This window comes from Equus caballus, chromosome 10, assembly GCF_041296265.1.
Source record: "Equus caballus isolate H_3958 breed thoroughbred chromosome 10, TB-T2T, whole genome shotgun sequence".
In the NCBI taxonomy this organism is placed as follows: Eukaryota; Metazoa; Chordata; class Mammalia; order Perissodactyla; family Equidae; genus Equus; species Equus caballus.
The window spans coordinates 63970421-63995021 of record NC_091693.1 but is presented as its reverse complement, the minus strand read 5'-3'; the positions used below and the strand labels follow the sequence as shown (position 1 = coordinate 63995021).

Below are 24601 nucleotides of genomic sequence, written 5' to 3'. Positions count from 1 at the left end.
CTTTTTTGGCAATTATAAATAATGCTATTATGAATATTTGTGTACATGTTTTTGTGTGGGCATTAAGCTGACTTTAGAATAAAACTTTATTTTAAAATGAGCCAGGCCTCATTTTCTTTTTCAGTCCCAAAGTTGTAGAGGGGAAAACTGTCCTTCACTGCCTGAGTTTCCCACAGCAGGAGTGAAGAGAACGACGCCCCTCTCCGGGTTGCAGGCGGCTGGCACGCACCTGTGACTGGCAGAGCCCGGACGCGCACCCGGCCCCTCCCCTTCCTTCCACCCTGGTGAGATCTGTATCTCAGAATCTGCAATCTCAGTCAAGCTGGGAGAGTACCAACTCACAGGTGAGCTCGTCCAAATCTGGAAAACCTTCCATGAAAAGCAGACAAGTAGGAGGGAGAAAAGTGCCAAGGGACGTGCCTTATCTGTGTATAATTCTTTTTTTTTTTTAAAGATTTTATTTTTTCCTTTTTCTCCCCAAAGGTCCCCAGTACATAGTTGTGCATTTTTAGTTGTGGGTCCTTCCAGTTGTGGCATGTGGGATGCCGCTGCAGCGTGGCTTGAGGAGTGGTGCCATGTCCGTGCCCAGGATTCGAACTGATGAAACACTGGGCCACCTGCAGTGGAGCACGCAAACTTAACCACTTGGCCACAGGGCCGGCCCCTATCTGTGTATAATTCTAACGACGAATTCTACCAACTTGCGCCATGAAAATACGTGCCAGTATAAATTACTTGAGGTGCAGTTCTCTTCAACTGGGCTGGGTGACGCCTCAGATCCTGCCTTTTTTGTTTTTTTTAAAGATTGGCCCTGAGCTAACATCTGTTGCCAATCTTCTTTTTTTTCTTCTTCTTCTTCTCCCCAAGCCCCCCAGAACATAGTTGTATATTCTAGCTGTAGGTCCTTCTGGCTGTGCTGTGTGGGACGCTGCCTCAGCATGGCCTGATGAGCAGTGCCATGTCTGCACCCAGGATCCGAACCGGTGAAACCCTGGGCTGCTGAAGCAGAGTGCACAAACTTAACCATTCGGCCACCAGCTGGCCCCAGATCCTCCATTTTTTTTTTTCTTTCTTTCATTTTTTTTTTTTTGAGGAAGATTATCCCTGAGCTAACATCTGCCACCAATCCTCCTCGTTTTTGCCGAGGAAGACTGGCCCTGAGCTAACATCCTTGCCCATCTTCCTCTACTTTATATGTGGGATGCCTGCCACAGCATGGCTTGACAAGTGTTGTGTAGGTCTGCACCTGGGATCCGAACTGGTGAACGCAGGGCCACCAAAGTGGAATGTGCGAACTTAACTGCTGCACCACCAGGCCAGCCCCTATTTCTCTTTTAAAATGGATAAAACTGTAAAAAGTACTGATTTTTCTCTTAGCTGGCCACCTTTTTGGCATAAAGCTAGTGTTTTTACAAGATGGCTATAACCCAAATACTATTTCTTACATGGTGGCATTTTACTCTAATTGTCAGGAGAGTACATAAAAAGAAACTACTTGAGAAATAAACTTGCCAATCTGAACCTATAAAGTGAAAAGAGTAATTCACAAGGCCATATATCAGACGGTATTTTTCTCTGCACATTGATGGCTGATGCCAGAAATTACTATTCTACTCTAGCATTGAAGTGTGTTCCCATTTCTAAGAGGCTTCTGTTTAAAATGAAACTGTTTAAGACACATAAAATTACATATTCAAAATATTTTTAAACCATAAGAGCCTTTGCTTTCAAATTGCTAATAATAGAGCTAGAAGGATTCAATTAAATGTTTACCAACAATTCAAGAAGAATACTTAGGTTCTGGGCCAGGATGGAAGGAAGGGACAAGGAAAAGGGGATCACATCTCCCTTCCGTTCCTCATGTGCAAGTGCAGTACAAAAACACTCAAGGTGCTTGCATTAGCCCCAAGAGAGCTCAGGACCCAGAAACATTTGGAGATGGAAAGATGGAGATAGCGAGAATCTCCATGAAGTGATTTTCGGACTTCTGGGGAAGTTTTTCAACATGAACAGCACAGAAATGCACGTAATTTTCCCCTCTACCAATGTGGCAGCAGGGGCTTCAGTTTAAACCTAGAAAAAGCAGTGAACAGTCAGGTGACCTTATAACCTATCATCCAAACAAGGAGCTTTTCAGAGTAATAGTCATGTCAGGACAACAGCCATAACCAGGACACACTGGCCATCCTACTAGTGCCCAGTCCAGTGCTCTGGCATCCTGAAGGCTCAGTAAACGTTTCAAGGTTGCCAGGCAGGAGAGAGGAGGGAGAGCACCTGTCAGGGTCAGCTGGGAGGATAGAGGAAGGCACAGCCGCCCCATGCTCCCGACCCCATGAGGGAAGTGGAGCCTCTTCCATCTCTCCCGAGCATGAAAGGCAGGTTACCAGATTGTCTTCCTCAGCCTCTCTTTCCTTCCTCTCTTCTCCCCGTATTTATATCAAAATGTTTATTTCCACTTACAGTTCAAAGCATTTTGCAATTCCAGTGACACTACTCTCACTGTTTGTGGAAATTCTGATGGTTCAACACGTTCTTTAAATCCCTGCAAATTCATATTGCCGTTCTATTAATTTGCACATCCGTTCCTAGATTGCCTCCTATTGACCCCCTGCAGAACTGCCTTAATTATATTCCAAGTCGATATTAGTGGCTACAAGAAACACCCCCAAGAAATTTGTTGCTTAATCTATTTTAAGAAATTGTCAGTAACATTGTTCCCTAGATCATAGAATTCTCTTCATAAGGATGCCCCCGAGAGAATTCTGATCTAAGTACAAAGAAGTGTTGTAATTCTCCTAATGAGTCCGTGTTTATCTTAAAGACTGAACTGTATAATTTAGATCATTTTTATTTTACCGAAAGTGTTAAAAAACTTAGCACCAAATTTGAGACCCAGTCATACCAGTGGGTATGTCATTATGAAGGTAGGTTGAGCCTTACTTCTTATTAACATGGGTCCCACCTTTGTTTTTATTTTGTTGTTTTACTATATCTTTAAATCATGCTACTGTGTCATATTTTATGTTCTCTGGCAAGCCCTTGAAATCGTTACTGGATTAAGACACAGTTACAAGAATAAGAAGGAAAGGGAAGAGGAGACGAAGGTAGAGCCTTTGTTTCCAATTTCTTTTTTTTTTTTTGAGGAAGATCAGTCCTGAGCTAATATGTGCCAATCCTTCTCTTTTTGCTGAGGAAGACCGGCCCTGAGCTAACACCCATGCCTATCATCCTCTACGTTATATGTGGGACGCCTACCACAGCATGGCTTGACAAGTGGTGCCATGTCTGCACCCGGGATCTGAACCAGCGGACCGCAGGCTGCCAAAGTGGAACGTGCGCACTTAACTGCTATGCCACCGGGCCAGCCCCTCCAATTTCTATTTTTACTTTAATCAATGTCAAAATCAACCCTGTCTCAACTATGTCTCCTCTTTTTTTTTTGAGGAAGATTAGCCCTGAGCTAACTACTGCCAATCCCCTTCTTTTTGCTGAGGAAGACTGGCCCTGAGCTAATATCCCTGCCCATCCTCCTCTACTTTATACGTGGGACCCCTACCACATCATGGCTTTTGCCAAGCAGTGCCATGTCCACACCCAGGATCCAAACTGGTGAGCCCCGGGCCACCGAGAAGCAGAAGGTGTGAACTTAACTGCTGCACCACCGGGCCGGCTCCACAACTATGTCTCCTCTAAAGAAGAGAACCCAGGTGCCCTGTGAGGCTCCTGGAGAGCCAGTGGGTCCCAGAGGAGTGTCTGCAGCCTTGTTTTGGGTCAGAGTTGGGTCATGCTATTTCCCATCCTAAATAAAGGTGACACTAACCACCCACCCTCAGCAGGAAGTGCCCTGAAGTTGCCTCCTCTTAGAGGTGATCGCTGAGCTGAGCTACACACTTGCTCTCACCTGGTGCCTCCCTGGCCAACGCTGTGCATCCTTAGGAAGACTTGCTTTGTTGGAAATGCAGTTTATGAACAAGGAAGCATTTTTTTCTCTGTGCAAAGCTGACAGGCTACAGGCAGGGAAGAGAACCACAATTATGGCCTACCAAGCCCTGAGTTCTAACCACACAAACTCACCAACCCTGTCATCAACTCTCTGGCTCTAAGCGGTGTATTCACTGGTTGGAACACATAGGAGATTGAATGTGAAAAATTGCAGGAGGAAGTTATCCGTGGCAAACTTGCCAGATATGAACTATAGGTGTGGAAATAAGTGATCAGAGGAAAAATATGTATGACAAACCAGATGATACATTCATATCAGAGCCTTGTTAGAAATCCACTCAGACCAGAACATTTCGTTGGCTGTGTTTAGTGATTTTTTTTAGGATATAAAGCCCAGCCTTCCAAAACTAGTCTTAGTATTCTAGTCTGCATAAATTTCAGACTAGAATTTTATTTACAAAAGGACCAAGACTTTACATATCTCCTGTATTTGGTTGTGTAGAAAATGATTACTTATCATGACTTATGCAAAGGATAAGTTTTGGATATGAATTCAAATATTTATAAAAATTATAAACATAATGTAAAGAAATGAACTTTAACCTCCATACACCTGGGCTTGGCCCCATCTCTGCAACCAGGAAGCTGGGTGCCCTTGGAAAGACCCTCTTAAGATTTCTGTAACCTAATCCCCATTGGGCTAGATCTGTGGTTCTCAAGCTTTAATGACTTTAATGAGAGGTTGGTTAAAATGCAGGCTCCTAGGCCCTACTCCAAACCTAGCAAATTTGAATTTCTGAAAGTGGGGCCAGGAATCTGCTTTCATCTCCAGGTGATTTTGATTTGGATATTTAAGCAACACATTTTGAGAAACACTAGACTAGAAGACCCCTTCACATACTTTTTAAAAATCCACAAAATGCTGGGTCCATGATTAGGTCAAGCTGAATTTTCAACAGCCTTTCCCAAGAAAGCTACCTGAAGAGTCCATCTGCCCTCTTGATTGCTTACTGGCCTTTCATGGACATGGAGACATAAGAAAACAATTGCAGGATTTCCTTCCTCTTAGCACTACCTGGATATCAATAATTTTGTAGTAAGCAGATTACTTAATAGCAATATAGTTATGGGTGTCTTAATCATAATTTTCTTTTGCAATGTGGCTAACTCCAGGACAATGATTCACAGGTCATATTATTGTTAATAATACCTTTTTCATAATAATCACAAGTACATGGATTATCAAAGGTCTTCTGCTAGCTTCTGCATACCAGTAGTATAGAAACCATTTCTAAACACTCAGCTTTTAATTCTGGCATAAATATTAAAAATAAAATCTAAATTATTACAAAAACATGAAACATAAAGTTATATTTCTAACAAACATATTTCTAACACATATTTTTCCATTGTATAAATAGCAATTTGTAGAAAAATTGATTTTTAAAAGCCAACTTCACCTAGAAAGCAACAGAGTTTTCACAAAACTTTGGGTGATGCTGAAGGAACTAAAATTTAATGCTCATGCCAAACATTCTATTTCAAATTCTAGATATTTCAAAATTAGTCAAGGATGCTGCTGACAGCTGGACTGATTCTCCATAGAACCTGATAGAAAATTCTGTATCATCTAACATCTTATAACACATCAGAGAATTTGCTTTCTCTATCAAAAGAAGAGTTTCTACAAAATAAAATCATATTCCCCATGGAATTTAACACTTTGCATAACAAACACAAAGTCCTCATGGATGCTACTCCCTTTAAAGTACTATGTTCTAGGTGTAGCCAGCAATTAGGCCCTGCAATTTTGACTACACTGATGGCAGGTGTACTGTCAACATGGCTTTTGCAATGTCCATGGCCTGCCTCCCAGATCTAAGGCTCACTGGTGCTCAGGAGCCTGCCCCTCCCCGGCTGCTACAGGCCACTGTGTTTAGAGGTAGACAGGAAATTGCTGCAGCTGAGGAGGGCTACTCATTGCTTCCTGGTGTCCTGCTTTAGTGTCCCTTAGTGATGCTTCCTTCTGAAAATAGGAATGCGTATCTACCTTCAGTTGGAGCACCACTGTGCAGTAGTTTGGATGTACTGCTCTGGCCATACGACTGTAACCAGATTATGGCAGGCACTACAACTGCCTACACTCCCTCAGGACACAGTAGCCTGGGACTACTGGACTTTCACCTGGTGGCTTTCTGGCCAGCAGGAGCCGACACTGCCCAAGTCAAGAAGTACCAGAGAAACAGTGCCCTGCGGGAGCAGCCCTCCACCAATGACTGGCAGAACTTGGAGTTCTATAACCCCAATTCCTCTCCCCCAGGGATGGCATAGCTCTGACTTCTACAGTGACTTTCAGAATTTCCCAAGGGGAATAACCTCTATTTACCTACAGTGGAAACTGGCTGGATAATTCCCACTTTACTGACTGGCTTCCCTTTCGTGTTCACTTCCTCACTCCCTATAAGTATTTCCTGAATACCACCTGTACTTGAATCCTTGTCATAGAGTCTGCTTCTGGGAGAACCCACCTAAGACACCATCTCCTAGGGAACCTTCCCCCAGTAAAACTATCTTTCATTGGATTCTTTTTTTCTTTTGGAAGATTAGCCCTGAGCTAACATCTGCTGCCAATCCTCCTGTCTTTTGCTGAGGAAGACTGGCCCCAAGCTAACATCAGTGCCCATCTTCCTCTACTTTATATATGGGATGCCTGCCACAGCATAGCTTGCCAAGCGGTGCATGGGTCCGCACTGGGGATCCGAACCGGTGAACCCCAGGCCACCGAAGCAGAACTTGCAAACCTAACTGCTGCACCGCTGGGTGGCCCCTCATTGGATATTGTTTTTAACATTTAGGGTTGGCTGGCATGTAAATGATGGAGATAACATTTGTCTTTGTTTGTTAATGTCCTTCAACCTCCCCGATAGCAAGTTGGAATCTCTAGACAAAGAGAATACAAAATCTGGAAAGAGATCAATAAAGATCACGTCTTCCTTCCATTGGTTTATTTTTCATATTTGAGGCAACTGAGCTCCAGAGACATGAAACGATTTACCTAAGATAACACAATCAGCAAATGGCTGAACCAGGAGCAGAATTTGGATATTTCGGCTCCAAGCTGAGGGCTGAAGACACTGTGCCTCAAATCTGTAAAAAGGCAGTATGCCATTTTATAAGTCAAACGATACATTATGACTCCATAGAGGCCAGACATAGAAATTTTCTACATTTTTTCCCTAAATTTTTGTCATTAGTAAGGCCTCCTAGGTTGCAAATAGGAGTGCCTGCACATACCATTTAAATTTTATGATCCTATGTTGAGTTAGTAAAATGATGATCAGCCATAAAGATACAGATGTATACATCTTAAGAGATTGCTCAAAACAGCATTTATACGATTTATCCTGCATGTTATATGTCTCAATTAAATGCCTAACTCTTACATTTTCTTCTTTTCCATTTTGCAATTTTCTAAGATGTACAAGGTTTCTTCCACTCAGAAGGCATTTAGAAACTCTAACCTTGCCAACCTACCTTATGACTCTGATGGCTCTCTACTTTTCACCAAGGGATACTCCCACTGACAAGGATGGAAATAGCTACATGCTTATCATTAGAACCAATTCTGTCTCCGTATGCATTAGACATTGCTGTTTATTGTACTTACACCTTGACTGAGTTTTCTGAAAAGATTATGAACTCAGACCTGTGATTCAGAGGACTTAGATAAGAACATAACTTATGATGGAAGACCAAATCCACCTCTTCTACTATAAATGAGGAGTCTAAGCCCCAGGAAAGTCAAGTGATTTTACTAAATTAACATGGCTAATAAGTAGAGATCCAAGTCTTCAGATTTCTGGTTTAGTTCTTTCCCCAAATTGTTATTATTAATCTTCTTTTCAGAATTCATCGACATTACTGGTACAGAAATCCCAAAGGTTGTGATAAAACGAGCTATACCACCTGATCACACTCTCCACTCCGTGCTAATAAAGCATCAGACTCATTTAGGTGGCTGTCCATCAGCCTCTGATCCACCAGCAAGCTTGGAGGCCTTCAGGAACATGGCCTGCAACTCCTCTGGGTTCCTGTCCCACGCCCAAGCCCTGGTTTGGGGGCTCCAGAATGTCCAGAATCTCAATCAGAGACATTTTCAAATCACAAGTTCCCAAAGGAAATTACTCTAGCGATATTTTAAATCATTCAATATTCGAATTTCCTAAATACAATCAATGTTACTCAAATTTCCACTTAAGATAATAAACCCCAAGGTGCATGTTAGGACCTGAACATGAGTAGGTCTGATGGGAAAGGAGTCTGGTGGGGTAACAACTCCCAGGGTTTTGCTCCACTGAAGTTGTACAAGTCAGGACAGTGCCTTTGGTTATCAAACTCCAAACAGTGAAACACCCTCGAGACAACTGTCTTTCAAAAGAGCATAAAGTAGGTAAGAGTCAAACATGAGGATTCAACAGCTGGCCGTTTTACTAACAAAAATCCATTATTTTCTACATATAGAATTTTCTCAGAAACATAACCTTAAAAATTTAATATTCATAATACTGCAATCTTTAACTAGAATGTAAAAATCAATCTTACTCTACTAATCAAATAAATATTTTTCAATTTCCTCTTCTACTTCAATATCATCTAACTCTTCACTTCATCTATGTTAAATAAAAAAAGGAAGAAGAAGAAAGGACAGTGCAGTAAACCAGTAGAGCTACAAAACATTTTTTTCTCTTTCTATCTACCCTGCTGGGATATTTGTGGTGCATTAGTGGAAAGAGCATTAACTAAAATTCTGGACTCCTGGGATACAGTCTTCACTCTCATTAAATAACTTCATGCCTCAACTGCTTAATCTGCAAAATGAAGAAGACCAAACCTAACTACCTCTCCCAATTCTCTGGGAAACCCACAGGAGCTTCCTCTGTGAAACTGCTGTGTCTTTAAGAGAAAAGCAACCTGGTGGCAGGACTGCGGAGGAAATATAGGCGTGTCGGACCAGATGCAACAATCCCACGGGCATTTAGGTGGTGGAAGACTGAGGCGAGTGGGGAAGAACGCTGAGAAAGAAGGCACCCCACAGAGCAGCAGCAACAGGATCCACAGAGTCCCCAGCTGTCATCCTGTCACTTTGCACAGAGACATGGATGGGAGTGCCCCCTACCAGCTTCAGACCAGAATTCCAGAGATGGAGAGGAATGGGCAGAGAGGAGACTTGGAAAAGATAGGGACAAGTGAATACTGCCATGTATCCACTCACTTCTGAAAGACCACGGGAAAAGAGAAAACAATGTAGAAGGCTTCTAGAAAAGAAGTGGTGAGACCAAAGGATGAGTCAAGGGGCAATGGGGCTTAAGCTACCTAAGTCCTCATGGTTCTCACAGGACTTTCACACACTGTTTCAAAGGAGCCTCTCAATAGCCTGGCTGGAGGCCAGGCAGGTTGGTATCATCCCCATTTTATTGAAGAATACCGAGATGCATGGAGTTTACATGATTTTCCCAAAGTTCCCTAATTCATAACTGAGAAATCTAGGATTAAAACCCAAGCACTCTCATTTCTATACCAGTTGAGTTTTTGTTTTTGGTTTTTCCTTTTCTAACATCACTGGTCATTGGTAAATGGTGAGAATTCTATATATTGAATTATAGGAGATTTATCCTTATATTATACCTGCGGTAGAATATATTCATATTAATTCACATTTCTAAGAGCATGAAATATAATGTGAATATCAGATCAACAAAGACGTTCCCTAAAATACATAAAATTTATCTTAAGAAAAAGGACTAGGACTTCCGAGCAAATTAGTGAGTTACTGGATAAGCCTCGATACTCTGTGTCAGTCAGAGAGCCTATCAGTGATGACCCAGTAACCACAGAAGACATTATCATTTGATTTAAAAGATTTGTGAAGTATTAACAGCCCTTAGTATGTTCACTGAATGCTTTGGCATTTGTTCTGGAAAATTATAGACTCAGACTTAGAAATGAAGCGAAAGCAAATGAAGTTAACTGTTTGCTACATGCTTTGCTTTTCATTTAAAGACTAAGAAAGCTACCACTCATATATGGAGGAATGCCAAAAACATGGTATCCATCAGCTCACAAGATCCTATGCATGTTTCCTACAAGGAAGAGGTCATAAGCAAAAACGTGGGTGAGGAAGTGGACATAGAGGACTGTAGATATGAATATGCAACCTGCCAGGAACAGAAGGAAAAACACAACGGGTTAGCCATAAAATCCCAGACTGAAAAGAGAGATGAAACAAGTGAACCAATAATATCCAAACGAAACAAGAAAACTGGAAACACTTGGCAGTTAAAGTATCCTTATCTTTTAAGTACAGGTGTCCAACACAGTGCATGAAAGAATTTATTGCTCCCTTCTGTATTCCAACAGCAATTTTCTTAGATCTCTACGAGAGTACTTTAGAGATTGTTCTCTCTGTGAGAGAACAATTGCCCTCGTTCACTAACACTAGCTCGGATCTGAACTAATTTAACTCCCCTACCCAAATCTGAATGGTCTTTTACCCTTCTGCAGTACAAAGACTCAGACATAAAATATAATAAAAAGAGCATACCACTTAGATGTAGATGATGTCAGTCAGGATCCCAGGAGGGAACAGATGGCACACACAAAAGAGATGACTGAAAGGTGTTTAAAGAACTGACTGTTTATAAGATGTGGGCAGATCAATAAGGAATGGTGGAGCAGCCCAGGGCTCCCAACAGCAGGAGGCCATTAGTACCCCTGCATCACAGGCAAGGGGAGGAAGCCAGTGCTGGAACAGGCAAGATCAGAGCTGTAGAAGAGGTCCACCCATCAGAGGCTGTGGCCTTCGGCAGAGTAACAAAACCACTACCACACTCCACATGACCTCCTGCTCCTGCCCTGTCCTCCAAAGCCTCCCATTGGCTGCACCCAGCTAGAAATCAGACAGCAAGAGAGCTGAGTCCATGCAGTCTGTAAAGACAGCTCTCAGGAGCACAGAGGAAGGTGGAAAGTAGATCTGGAAGGGCACACAGAACATCCGGAGACTGAGGTTTCCAGAGATGTTCGCTGCAGCATTAATAATAAAAAAATAGAACCTAAATGTCCAGCAAGGGGGGTAAGTAAGAAAATTATTTTAGGTATTTTAAGGAAGTGAGAAAAGGAGTATGATAAAATGCTAAGTAAAAAATAAACAGGAGGAGCCAGCCCGGTGGCACAGCGGTTAAGTGTGCACATTCCCCTTTGGTGGCCCAGGGTTCGCCCGTTTGGATGCTGTGGCAAGCGTCCCCCATATAAAGTAGAGGAAGATGGGCACGGATGTTAGCTCAGGGCCAGTCTTCCTCAGCAAAAAGAGAAGGATTGGCAGCAGATGTTAGCTCAGGGCTAATCTTCCTCAAAAAATAAATAAATAAATAAAAATAAACAGGATACAAAAAGTATCTAAATTTCTGCTTTTGTAATTTCGTCTTTAGTGCTAAGCTATACGAAAATGTGCCCAGAATGTTAACAGTATTATCCATGGAAAGTGAGATTATCGATTATTATAACAATATGGGAAATCTGCCAAAATAGCTAAGGCAAATGTAGACCACATCAATAAATAAAATTAGAGTCACAGTCATCAAAGAACAGCCCCTTGCAAGGTTCATTTTTGTAGAACTGGACGGGACATTTTAAAAGTGGAGTCAACCAATCAAGCCTCTTCAAGGCAGATTAAGTGATACTTTTGGGCCTGGAAGCCAGCTCATGCGAGGAACATGAGAATAAACTGAGCATGCCTCTCTATTGCTTTCCATAGTTTGCATCATACTTTCTCATCTCCCCCGGGGCAGCTGTCTAAACAAGGTATGTAGAGGCATCTATAGAGGTCTGTATTATGACCACTCTAACCGCTAAAAAGACTATGCCTCCCCCATCCTAATACATCATTCAAAGTAAAAAAAATTCTAAATCCTAAAATTTCAAAATTTTAATATCTTGAAATAATATAAAGCTTCCAGGCACATTCTAGATTATTTTTCTCTCTCTCATCCCTGCTTTGCTGATGTTGTAAACACACGCACTGAGTACATATATAAGTAAAATACGTAGTGCTAGAATGTATGTGGTGTGGGTGTGTATGTACACACACATACATATCCATATCTATAGGTACAGATATAAACATAGCCATTGATTTAGAGATTGTATATATATATATACATATATATATTGCATATTGCAGCTTCTCCAGAGACAGGAGAGTGAGATTCAGTTTCCCAAGGGTAGAGCTTAAACTGGTTTGCCAGCCCACACCCCAGAGCCCCACACAGCAGGTGTCCACGAATGCGTGTTTAGCAAATGAGCCGTTTCACTCTCACATTTACTTACCTTCCTGCATGTGACACAGTCACTGAAGACCACACATCAAGACTTTTGAGAGAGGCAACATTTTCTCAGTTACTTGAGTCACAAACGAAAGAAGCAAACCTGATACTTCGATTACCATTATCACTGTATAATTGTTTTTAAAATTAGAGAGGCTACCACAAGCAGAACCCAGCAGAGAGTGTGGGTTAAAATAAAGTAGCAAATTTCCAGCTGTAGTCTAGAAATTGAGTGGTACTAATGACTATAATAATTTATGCCTGTAAATAACTACATTAAATCTAAATACCAGAGAATATGCATTTTTAGTCTAGTATAATGGAAAAAGAAATTTACTCTCTTCTATGACCTACTGTGAATTAGTTCTGTGCATATCATAATATTCATAGAAATTAAGGAGTATTCTTAAATGGAATTTTTAAAATTTCTCCAATACATAAAAATCAAAATAAAATCCAATTTTGAGAGAAATGGGCACTAAAGACAAAATTACTAGCTCCTATAAAGACAAAGATTATTTAAAGGGTTTTCATAATCCTTTTATATCAAACTCTCTAGATCCACGTCTTCCAAGCCAACAGTATCTCCTATAAATTTGGAGTTTTGATCACCAGCATTTTCTTTCCTCTTTTAGGAAAGAAATTAACCTGAGATTAACCTTTACACAAAGAGAAAAATCCTCAACATTTTGCCTCTGAGATTCTTTTACATACTCTGTGAGTCATCCCAGCAGCAGTAGGAAGACTCTGTGGCTTTTAGACTACATTGGAAATCAGGTGAAACAAGTTTAGTTAACACTTCAGAGACCGAGTCACTGATTCTCGGCAGAATTACCTCAAGTCAAGGGTTCCCAGGAAAGCAAGGCTGCCCCATGGACTTCCCCACGCACAGGAATTCTTCATTCTTGCATATTCTCCTTCTCCACAACGGGATGAGGTAGGGGCCAGATAATCAAAACGGAGAAATGCTTCCTTCCTGGTTTGGGAAGGGTGATAGCTCTGAAACTAAGTGGATAACCACACTTCCGTTGACTGCCTTTATTCCTTAACGAGCTATCTCCCATACACACACACACACTCCCTCTCCCAACGACGCCTTCAATGAGCTTCAGTTATCTCACGGTGTGGTGAAAATATTACGAGCTTAGGAATTAGAAAGACCTGGGTTCAAATACTGCTCTGCCATTTACTAGCTACATCAGCATGGGCAAGCTACTTCCCCTCTTTCAGATTCTGTTTTCTAAATTGTAAATACAGGAGTAAAATCACCTACTTAACAGAGCTGTTATGAAGATTAAATGAGATACACTGAATATGAAACCAACTGTCACATAATAGCTACACAATAATCGTTTGTGCCCTTTGTGCTATTTATTCTTGACAAAAGTTTCTTATGTTTATTTAACTTAGAGGAGAGGTTGAGAATTAGCTGGCTGAAAACAATTCTCCCCCTCCATTCCCCCATGCCACACCCACTTCCCTCAGAAAACATGCCCAAACCCAACTGGCTGTCACCTTTGCTGTTTGTTGATCATTTACTGAGCGGCATTAAGATAAAAATTGGTGCTCCTCTTTGTTTAACATCTGGCTTTGTAAGTTCGTGGAATTGTAACCTGGGTATGATAACACACAGAGAAAAGCAACCAGGAATCCTGTAGCGAGAAGGAAGTTGATGCATAAATTCCTGAGGAGCTTTTCATAGGAAGAACTACATGATAGTGTAGGAGACAGAGCCTCAGAGCATCTTCAACAGTTATCACCTGGATCTAGGACCAGCTGTCCCCTCGTGGGCATTAAGAAGAGCTCTTAATAATAGTGAAATAACAGTGAAGGGCACAGTTAAATGTCAACAGTGGAGCAGCTATAAGACGTCTAGGTCAAAGTACTTGAAACTTCCTACAGGGTGAGTTAGGACAATCACAAAAAGCACAGTGGTAAAAGTCGAAACTTTGAGGAAATTCCAGACATTCAGTCACCCTTTGCTTTTATCTTGAAAATAATCCAAAATTTAGTTTTAGACTAGCTTGTTGAAACATGTTTGCTGACACCTACGGGAATACAAATGTTCTTGTTTCAATCCGAAGTATGCTCCAATGAAGGACTCCTGATCAAAAATTGATCTATTCCAGACAAAGTTGTTTCGGGTAGCCAACACTAAAAGAGAAGAGTTTTGTAATCTCACTTTACAGTAACTATATTTTCTTGTTTTTCAGATAATAGCAACCATTTAGTTCGTGGGAGCTAAATAGTGGGAAAGCAAGCCAATATTTGCAAGGCAGTAAAGCCAAGTAGGCAAGGCCTGAGGGAGCCACCACTGCACAGGCTTGAAAGGGCCAGTTCTTAGATTTGCACACGGCACTCATGATAAAGGAGACACTGTATTTCAACGTGAATGTCAACAGTTTGCTTTGACTGTAATAGCTTTTTCAAATAGCAGATGCAAAAACAATCAAGCTGTGCTTTCATAGGATATTCATAAATCTATCACTATTGTCAAAACATTTAAATGACAAATCATAAATAAAACATATTATGTGTCATAGCACCAGCGTTACTTCAAGCCTCATAAAGGGAGTTCTTGCATGGGTACAATATGGATAGACTCTATAATTTTAAATGACATTTGTTATAAAATATGGCTTGCGCAAGCTTTAAAAATTTTTTGAAAACATTATTTTTATTTTACTTTATTTACTTTTTGCTGGGAAAGATTTTCCCTGAGGCAACAACTGTTGCCAATCTTCCTCTTTTTCTTTTTTTCCCTCCCCAAAGTCCCAGTACATAGTTGTACATTCTAATTGTAGGTCCTTCTAGTTCTTCTCTGTGAGCTGCTGCCACAGCATGGCTACTGACAGACGAGTGGTGTGGTTCTGTGCCCAGGAACAAAACCCAGGCTGCTGAAGCAGACCGTGCTGAATTTTAACCACTAGGCCACCAGGGCTGGCTCTGAATTAAGTTATTTTTAGGTTTTGGGGGTTTTTTTAGGTAATAGGTGAAGTACAAATCATAGCAGAAACTCTGAAAGTATTCAGTATGTCAGTAACCAGACTAGAGTGTACATACTGGCTGAACAACTAGTAACTCAATCTGGAGATCAGACAGTCTCATAGTTGTTAGTTTATGAAACTAGGGGAAGATTTCCAGGGAAAGAGTCACCAGGAAGTCAGATGAGTCAGTGGGTTCCTGTCAAACGTGGGGATAGGCCAGGAATGGAGCGGCACGGTCGACAGTCCAAGAGAACCCAAAAGAACAGCGGACCGGAAATCAGAAACCCTGAGTTCTAGTCCCATTTCCTCCATCTGCACTGCATTCTTTGAACTTCAATTTCCTCATCTATGAAATGAGGGTGTGGGCTTACTGCACGCAGCCATTATGAGTCTCAAGAGGGAGAAAATAGCAGCAATGGTTTATAATCCTTGAAGTGTAAGATCAACATGAGGTGAAAATTGTTTAGTTGTCAGGGAATCCTCAATGATAAATCAGAAAGTAAAACCAAAGGATCCAAGCTGCAGGACTGCTAGATCTGAAGTTAAAGCTGTTCCTAGTAGGTTCACTGGAGAAATTCTGACATCCCCACTTAGCCTGAGCAGCACCTATCTAGCCACTTATCTCCAACCTTGCCTTCTACTGTGACAAGACTGTGGGTGGAGGGCGGTGGGTGTACAAACTAGGCCCATCTCTTGGTGATTCTGTTTCCTGACAAAGCTTGGGCAGAAGCTCCAAACTCAGGACCTGGACAGGATACTTTTGTATGTAAGATACACTTTAGAATTTCTGCTTTAAAATTGTTTTTTCTTCTGAGATTTTAATATACTTATACTTCTATGAACTTACATATATTTCTATCCACTACTTAAAATAGAAATTGTCTAATACCAAAAATTAACTTGACTTCCTATACATATATATATATATCATAATTTCTGCTTGTGAGATTTAGAGCCTAAATATACTCATTGTGGGAATATAAAAAGACAGCATTAACCACAGTGAGTTCAATTTGCAGTAATTAACAACAGGACTCAAGACCAGCAGGTGGGGAACCCCAGCCCCAGCCCTTTCGGGCTCTGTGACGTTGGTCAAACCACCATACCCACCTGTGCCTCATTTATCCTCAAAATGGGAATAATAATAGCACCTATCAGGAATGTTATGAGTTAACTCTAGGGAGTTAATATCTGTAAAGTGCTTAGAACATTGATATACACAATGTATGTTAAATAAACTGCATCTTTCAATCAAATCTTTTTTTTTTTTAAGGAAGATTAGCCCTGAGCTAACTACTGCCAATCCACCTCTTTTTGCTGAGGAAGACTGGCCCTGAGCTAACATCCATGCCCATCTTCCTCTACTTTATATGTGGGATGCCTATCACAGCATGGCTTTTGCCAAGCAGTGCCACGTCTGCACCCGGGATCCGAACCAGCGACCCCTGGGCTGCCGAGAAGTGGAACATGCCAACTTAACGGCTGCTCCACCGGGGAGGCCCCTCAATCAAATCTTGATGGAAAATGATGTTTTCACAGACATAGTCTCAAGTTGTTATTATAATCCAAATGTTTCCTCTATTATCGTATTCACAGCACATATTATTTTGCCTCTTGACCTCAATTACAAGAACCACCCAACAAAAGAAGCCAAAGAATTCTCAGGAGCTTATGTTACTGCTTATTAACTAATTTGAAAAAAATTAAGAGGTGTATTATGCATAATGTCTTTATGTAACTGTTGACCAAATCTCTTATTTGACCTATTGATACCATAACGCTAACTTCTAATAAATGAGACTCAGTTAGGGTCGCTGGCTTGCAACGGCACACAACAATAATAAATACAGCCAGCAGCCAATTTTCTTCACCACAGAATATTTTGCCAAGCTTAGCAGCAACTTACTTTTACTCATTTAATTGCCATCTATGGGAAGGTAAAAAACAAAAGGCCCTTGTTAATTCTGTTTCATTTTTCTGTGTTAGCAACAGGTTCAACCAGTAGGCATCTTGTCTATAACCTATTGACGAGAGAAGCTGGGGACACCGTGAAGGGACTTTGGATTCTCTGCCTCACTTGTATGTCCTTGAGGTCTTCTGGTACTTTGTCAAAATGATCCCTTGTTTTGAAGGGTCTCTGGTTGCTTCACTTCCACTGAACAGACCAATCCAGGAGACGCACAGTGCTGTAAAGACAGCACTAAGCAAGTGCTGATTCTCTAGAATGAAGACTTCTCATAGATCTGAAACCACGGAGGTATCTGGATGAGGCATCTGAGTTAGCCCAATGCAGCTGTGGTTTAAGGGAGCGATAAATGAGCTGAGACTCATAAACAATTGACGGGCGTTTCTTGGCAAACTCCCCACAAGTGTTAGACATTCACACTTACTTTATCTTGAAAACTCAACTTGGGACAAGGTATTGAATTTACATTTCAATCCTTTCTTGGGTAAAAGCCCAGAATTCATTTTTCTAAAGTGAATATATGAAAAGACACCTGTTGGCTGTGCCAGGCAATTTAGAATGAAAATAAAGGTAGGTTTTCTTTTTTAAGGAAGAACACCTACCTTGCTTTGAGAACAGAGGCAATGTTGGACTCTCCTTGAAAGAGATTCTAGAATCATTTTGACAAAGACTGAGTAGACATCTAGATAACAATCCTCTTTGGATCTATAAATCTATCTAAAGAATGTCAAGAACCACTCATTTTCGGCTTATAATTTTAGAGTGTTCACATCATGTTTACCTATAATTCCAGCCAACGTTTTCAAATCAGTATGTCACATTCCAAGCCCAATCTTTATTCCTAGGTGCCAAAATAGGACAGAGGAGCTGAAATAATATAACCTAGGCTCTAGATATTTTAAGGAACTAGAGAAAATTATTCATGCATAATCCTGGATACAAGATTCTCTTTATTGGTTTTAAATGCCACTGTGAAATTATTTCCATGATTTTTCTTTTGGTCCAATATTGGACATAGTTTAAGATGATCATATCCTCAGTAAGATTTGGAGTCTTTGACCTCCATATCAGAGAATAAAATTTCTCATTAATTATTCAATATGAGTAAAACTTCTTTATGAGAGAAAAAAATTGTCTGCTTCTTCAAGATAATCTTTCTTCTGACCTCAGTGCATTTGATTAAATCTTCTATCTCTACACTTAATGCATCGTATGCTACTTTATTCATTTTCATCTATATGCCCCATCCTCCACTAGACTATAAGTTTCTTAGGAGCAAGGATCACCTCTAGTTTCATTGTTCTATTTCCCAGTGCCTGATACAGAATAAGCGCTCAGTAACTGTTTAATGAACATAAGAAACTTCTCTTAAAAACTTGATTGATAGTCATTTCAATAAGAAGATACAGAAAGGAATTTGTGCCATAAAATAATCTATCTTTAATCCTAGAAAAATGATCCTCTAGGTCAGATTGCATTGCTTTTCATGAAAAGGATCACTAAGGCTTCTATACAATAAATACAACAGGAAATGGAGATTAAGAAATTATCTGATATAGTTTTTCAAGGTAAACAGAAATGCACACAATTCAAAATTCAAATGATCTCACCAGACACAATTTCTTAAATATATAAATCACTTTTTTCTGAATGGACATTCCAGAAACACAACTAACCCTCAGGTGAACTCATATTTTAAGACAGATATGGATTTTTAATGTTCATAGTAAGACGGGTATTTTGAATGAATATCAGAACTTAGAAAATAAATTTCAATATCAAATATCTTTGCTATATATCTTTAATCATGGATGAATAGTAAAGCAGTGATTCGCTGTCTCATCCTTACAAATAAGATCTATAATTGAAAGCTAAAGAATAAAAAAGAAGAGAATCCAAGCCCAGAATTTCTAAAGGTCTCCAAAAGTGTTGACGTCACTTGTACATGGACTAAGAAGACTATGACTAAAAGTGCAGACACAGGAGAGTGAATAAAGTGATACAATGACACCTAAGTGGCAAAGAATTATCCTAAACTAAACTTAGACTCCAAAATCAGTTCAAGAGAAACCCCCCTAACTTCAAGTATAAAGTTTATCTTTGGCTCCCTAAGTCAAGTATTAAGACTTCTAAGTCCCTGAATGCATGAAGGGCCACCCTTTCATAGACCAACATGCACATCCAGATCTTCAAAGGTATTTCAATGCTTGACGGACTTGGTTACGACCTCGGGGCTTCTGAAGTAGTTTGACTCCACTTATAAAGTAAAAATGTATTTATCAATGCTACCACCATTTCTATGAAGACAAGGACAATTACAATTATCACTGCCACTATCATGCCCACTTCCCCCACCAGTCATCTATGGAGCACTTGCTTTGGGCCAGACCTGTGCCAGGCGTTTTACAGACAGAATATCTAATCCTCATAGAGCCCAGGAGGGAAGTGCTATTATCTCCATTTTACAGATGAGGATGCTGAGGCTTAAAGACAGAGGCTTAACAAAACTTACCCAAATGGGAGAGGCAGATTTGAAACGGAGTTTGTCCTACACCAAAGTCTATGCCTTTTTCACGGCAGCATGTGCTCTCAGAGCTACGATTTATGGAGCATCTGTTCTCTTCCAGGCACTGTGCTAGTCAGTTTAAATACATATTTATAGCTCTCAAAAACAATGCTAAGAGGTAGGTCACAGATCATGAAAGTGAAGTTTGAAAAGTGAAGAAATTTCCCCAGGACCTCACAGCTAGGAAGTGGCAGAGCTAAAATTTAAATTCCTGGTTTATCAGTGGTGAAACAAAATTAACCTAAGATTTCCAACTCTTGCCTTTGGCATAAGCCAAATAAGGGAAATAACCCAGTATTAACCAGTTTAAATGCAATATTAGACAAAACAAAAATAGAATTACCTACTATGTCCTTTATGTTAGAAAATTATTAAACCTATTTAGAGTTCTAAACACTAAAGCTGCCATAAAAGACTGAAAACTAGAATCAATTTTAAGTCATGAAGACTAACGCTCTCGAGTTCCAGAATGCTTTCAAACTAGGTTTTAAATGATTGTTCTTTTTCTGAAGAACAAAGCAACAGTTTACCCACACAACACTCTAGTGACACAAACAAGGAGTAAGTTGTTTTCTCTTTAGAGAAGGGAAAGGTCCACACAAGAACAGAAAAGCTAAGGGACTGTTTACTGTCCCCAAACTTAAGCCTGTGTACCCTGACATGGAGGAAGGCCTCTGCCCACCCAATGAGGATGCTCTGCCCTCTGGCGCTGGCTGCATTTTTCCTCCAAATGAACCTAGGTCTGCTGATTTTCAAAGGACTACAAGGCCCACCCACCACTTGAGTTCGGCTCTCATGCAGAAAGCATTAATGCTTGCTTCTAGGTCTGGGGCTCAGTTCAGCTGGAAGGTGATCATTTTTAATTCACTGCATTGACCATTAGCGAAGAGCCCATTTCTAATCAAATTAACCCTGGGTGTCTTGCATAGGGAAAATAAAAAGGAAGTACCATTTCCATCATATAGCAGGAAATAGACTCATAAAATTACTACTCACAAGGAAGTATAGGCAAGATAGTAATAAGAAAAAAGAGAAACAACTCTCATTTATTGAGCACTCACAGTGTGCCAGTCACAGTTCTGAGCACTTGACATGCATTAACTTGTTTATTTTTATGACAACTCTTACTATTCCTTTTGTGAATGAGAAAACTAAGGCACAGAAAGGTTAATAATGTGCACAGGATGGCATGGCTAAGTGTCACAGTAAGTTGAAGAAAAAAGAGATTTCAACCCAGCTAGAGAATCCACACTCTGAAAAACTGGTTACAAAACGGAGTATAATTCAAAACTTAATAAATGACAGTGCCACTAATGGCTGCTAAGGAAAGCCTGGCCACAGCTGGCCATGCCCCTCCACACATACCACCAGGCCCTCTGATGGCAAGAGAATATGGGCTAGACAGGAGATGGGGCTGACCCAGGAAGGCAATAGCTCTACCTCTATGAAAAATAACATACCAGCATATTTACCAAAACCAAGCTGAAAAAACTTTAAGGGTGAATTTTAGGAAGAAAGGCAGCTACTTTCAAATTATTTTATGTAAAGAAAGAAAATGACCATCATTGAATTTGAGAATATCTACACTAAAAACCACCAATATTTGCAGAACACAGAAATCGGACAACAAACTTTAAACCATCGTTGGAATGATAAGCTCTTCTAGGAAGAGAAGCATTTTTTTCCCATCCAACTCTATTTTTTTCCAATAGACTTTTGCACTTATAATGACGACAATGATGATGATGGTTTTACATTTACTGAGTTTCTACTTTGTGTCCCAGAAACATAAGAGTTTTACATTTAGTAACATAAACTCTCAGTTGATATTCATGACAGCCCTACAGAGTCAGTATTACTATCTTCCCCATTTTCTGAGACTCAGAAAGGTGAAGTCACTTGCCCAGGGTCACACAGCCAGGACATAAATTCATTATTGTTGGATCTAAAAGCCCATAACATTAATCATATATGCCCAACAAATAAGTGTGGCCACTTGACTGCCCCATCCTTTTATAGAGAGAAAGGCCACAGTGAGGGCTGCACATTCCAGACTATTCCACCACCCCCAAATCCTGGACAGAAAGGAACAGACATGGTCAGACGGCTCAAGGGAGCCACACTGGCCAAAGATTGACCAGAAACCTAAGTGCGATTCAGCTACTCTCTTTAGACTAGAAACAGGTCCCCTCTCTTAGAAGTAAATGAAATATTTATAAGGGTGATCTAACTAGAAAAACCTTCCAAAGACAGACCAGAACGTTTGGTTTTCAGCACATTTGTTAGTACAAAGTTCATCATAGTTCAAAGGCAAGAGGGAAGTGCTTCCCGCCTGAACTGAAATTCAGGAAGATCAAGGAGAGCGGCAAAAGCTCCCATTTGAAGTTTTAGTCTAAATTGTATTTGCATTTGAATAAACTGCATAAAGCTGTGTTATTACATTTTGATATGAAATGATGGGACTAGGTCGGATAAGAACAACCACTATGGAAATATTTAAAATATTTACTGAGGTAATAGGAAAAATACTTCTATGTTGGGTATATCGTTATTAACAGTAACATTTTGTCAGGAATTTCAATTCAGGGGCTGGCCCCGTGGTGGCCGAGTGGTTAAGTTCGTGCGCTACGCTGCAGGCGGCCCAGTGTTTCGTTGATTCGAATCCTGGGCGCGGATGTAGCACTGCTCATCAAACCACGCTGAGGCAGCGTCCCACATGCCACAACTAGAAGAACCCACAACGAAGAATATACAACTATGTACCGGGGGGTTTTGGGGAGAAAAAGGAAAAAATTAAAAAAATTTTAAAAAATCTAGCAGAAGAGCATTAAAAAAAAGAAATTTCAATTCGTACTTAAGCATAGTAAGTCTTTAAACAGACAAAAATATGTTCTATTATAAACAATTACTACTGTGGATGAAAAAATATGAGGAAAAATAGAATGCCTTCTCTTACCTCTCCTCTCTCCACCCCCTCATAATACTCAGCCGGCCCTGACCCGCCTGTGCTTCCCAGGAAGCACCATGCTCTTCCTACTGCAGGTGATGCTCATTGTGCAACCTCTGCCTGGAAATCCGAGCTCGTTCCCTTTTCTGTCTGACTAAGCCACTTCAGCCAGCCTCTTCCAGGAAGCCTGCCTGGATCCCCTCCTCTGTGCTAACATCTATCACAGCATCTATCCCACTGTTTACTTTGCGGTCTCCACAAGAGACTAATAATTCTTGGATGACAGAGACCACTCTCACTGTTTTTTATATCCCGGCACTTAGTTAATAAAATTTTTCCTAAGTGAACAAAAATATATTGCAAATTTAAGACTTTTTCAGAAATAAAAGGAAAAATATAAATCTTGTATAATTTTATTCAGCCTTCATTGTCCATAAGGGTGTATTTTTAAACTCTACATTGCCAGCTATCCTTCATTAAAAATATTTTACATCCTTGAACCACACAAATATACTGTTACTTCAAATTGATTATTGTTCAACAAATGCATCCATTCAGATAGTACCATTGAATAATTACATATATAGGGTAAAACCACCACACAATCACGACCAAAATTAGAAAAGCACAACGGCAATTATACTTTGAATAACTAGCTGCTGCCTCGTTCTGCCACTGATTCCAAAGGGGACAAGCCATCTACCCTTTGGTCTCTGGTTCTCCACCCACAAAATGGGGGCAACCATCTCTGCCACTTCCTCCTCCAGTCGGATCTTGTGCGGACCATGGAGAAATACATCTGCAAGAGTGGGGATCTTCACAATAAAGGCACCATTATCTGAAAGATCATATAATCCCACGACAGAGTTGCTACCATCCTTCATTATGGTACTATCGCTCCACTCCCCGCCTGCTCTCGTGGTCGGGTTGATAAGCGTGGACTCTTGCATAAAGTCCTTGCCAGTCAAAATAAAGGCCACATGCGTGGGCACGCGCTCCTCTCGCTGCTGTCTGGTCTGAGCCAGAAGCCACCAGGACCCGCCGCCCCGCAGCGCCCACGACTGCGCCCCTGGGGACCCCGTCACACTCCTGCCAGGTGAAGCGGACCCGGGGCCCGTCCCCTCCTCCGCGGGAGAGGACTCTGGGGTCGCCGTGTAGGAGCAGACGGGCGGGAGGAGGAGGTGAGCCTGGAGGGGGTGCTCGGAGCTTACCTGGCCTCGCCGAGGGGCGCCGGGGGCGGGTGCGGGACGAACACCCCACAGTCCGACGCCGGAGGCTGCTGCTTCTTCTTGGAGCGCCAGAGGTGGAAGGCGGTGTGCTTCTTGGGGGTCCTGGACGGGCTGGACTGCCCGTGGTCGCCCTGAGCGGGCGGCGACAGTGGCATCTTCTGGTCTGCGTCCTCCTCCGGCTGCTCGGCCGCTGCCCTCTCGGCCACCCTGCTCTTGAAGAACATACCTGGGCGCCCGCTCGCCCGCCTTCCCCGGCCGACCCCGCCCCCTCGGCGCCCGTGCGCGGGACGGCAGAGGCTTAGAGGACGTCGACAGACCGGAGCGCGGGCAGCACAGCGGCCCGAGCCCTGCGGGCGGAGGCGACCTCCCCGCCGCGACACAGCGCCTCCGCGCGGCCCGGGCTGCGAGCGCAGGTGAGGCGCGCGCCCGGCGCCCCAGGTGAGGCCGGCTCACCCCAAGTCCCCGGCACGGGGGCGCGCGGCGGCCGCGGGGCAGCGACACCTACCGGACGCCCTGGGAACCGCGTCTCCTGACACCTCAGGCCCCGCTCTGGGCTGGCAGCTGGGTCCGGTTTCGACGGCGCCTC

General features: G+C 41.7%; 1 protein-coding gene across 1 annotated transcript in view; it reads right to left on the bottom strand.

Annotated features, from left to right (window-relative positions):
- CRYBG1 (crystallin beta-gamma domain containing 1) overlaps nucleotides 1–24389 on the bottom strand; it is a 190718-nt gene extending 166329 nt beyond the window's left edge. Inside the window, exon 1 of the mRNA XM_023650869.2 lies at nucleotides 23998–24389. Coding sequence (XP_023506637.1) covers nucleotides 23998–24239 — 242 coding nt within the window. The 5' untranslated portion in view covers nucleotides 24240–24389. The remainder of the gene's footprint in view (nucleotides 1–23997) is intronic.
- Between the last annotated feature and the right edge of the window lie 212 nt (nucleotides 24390–24601).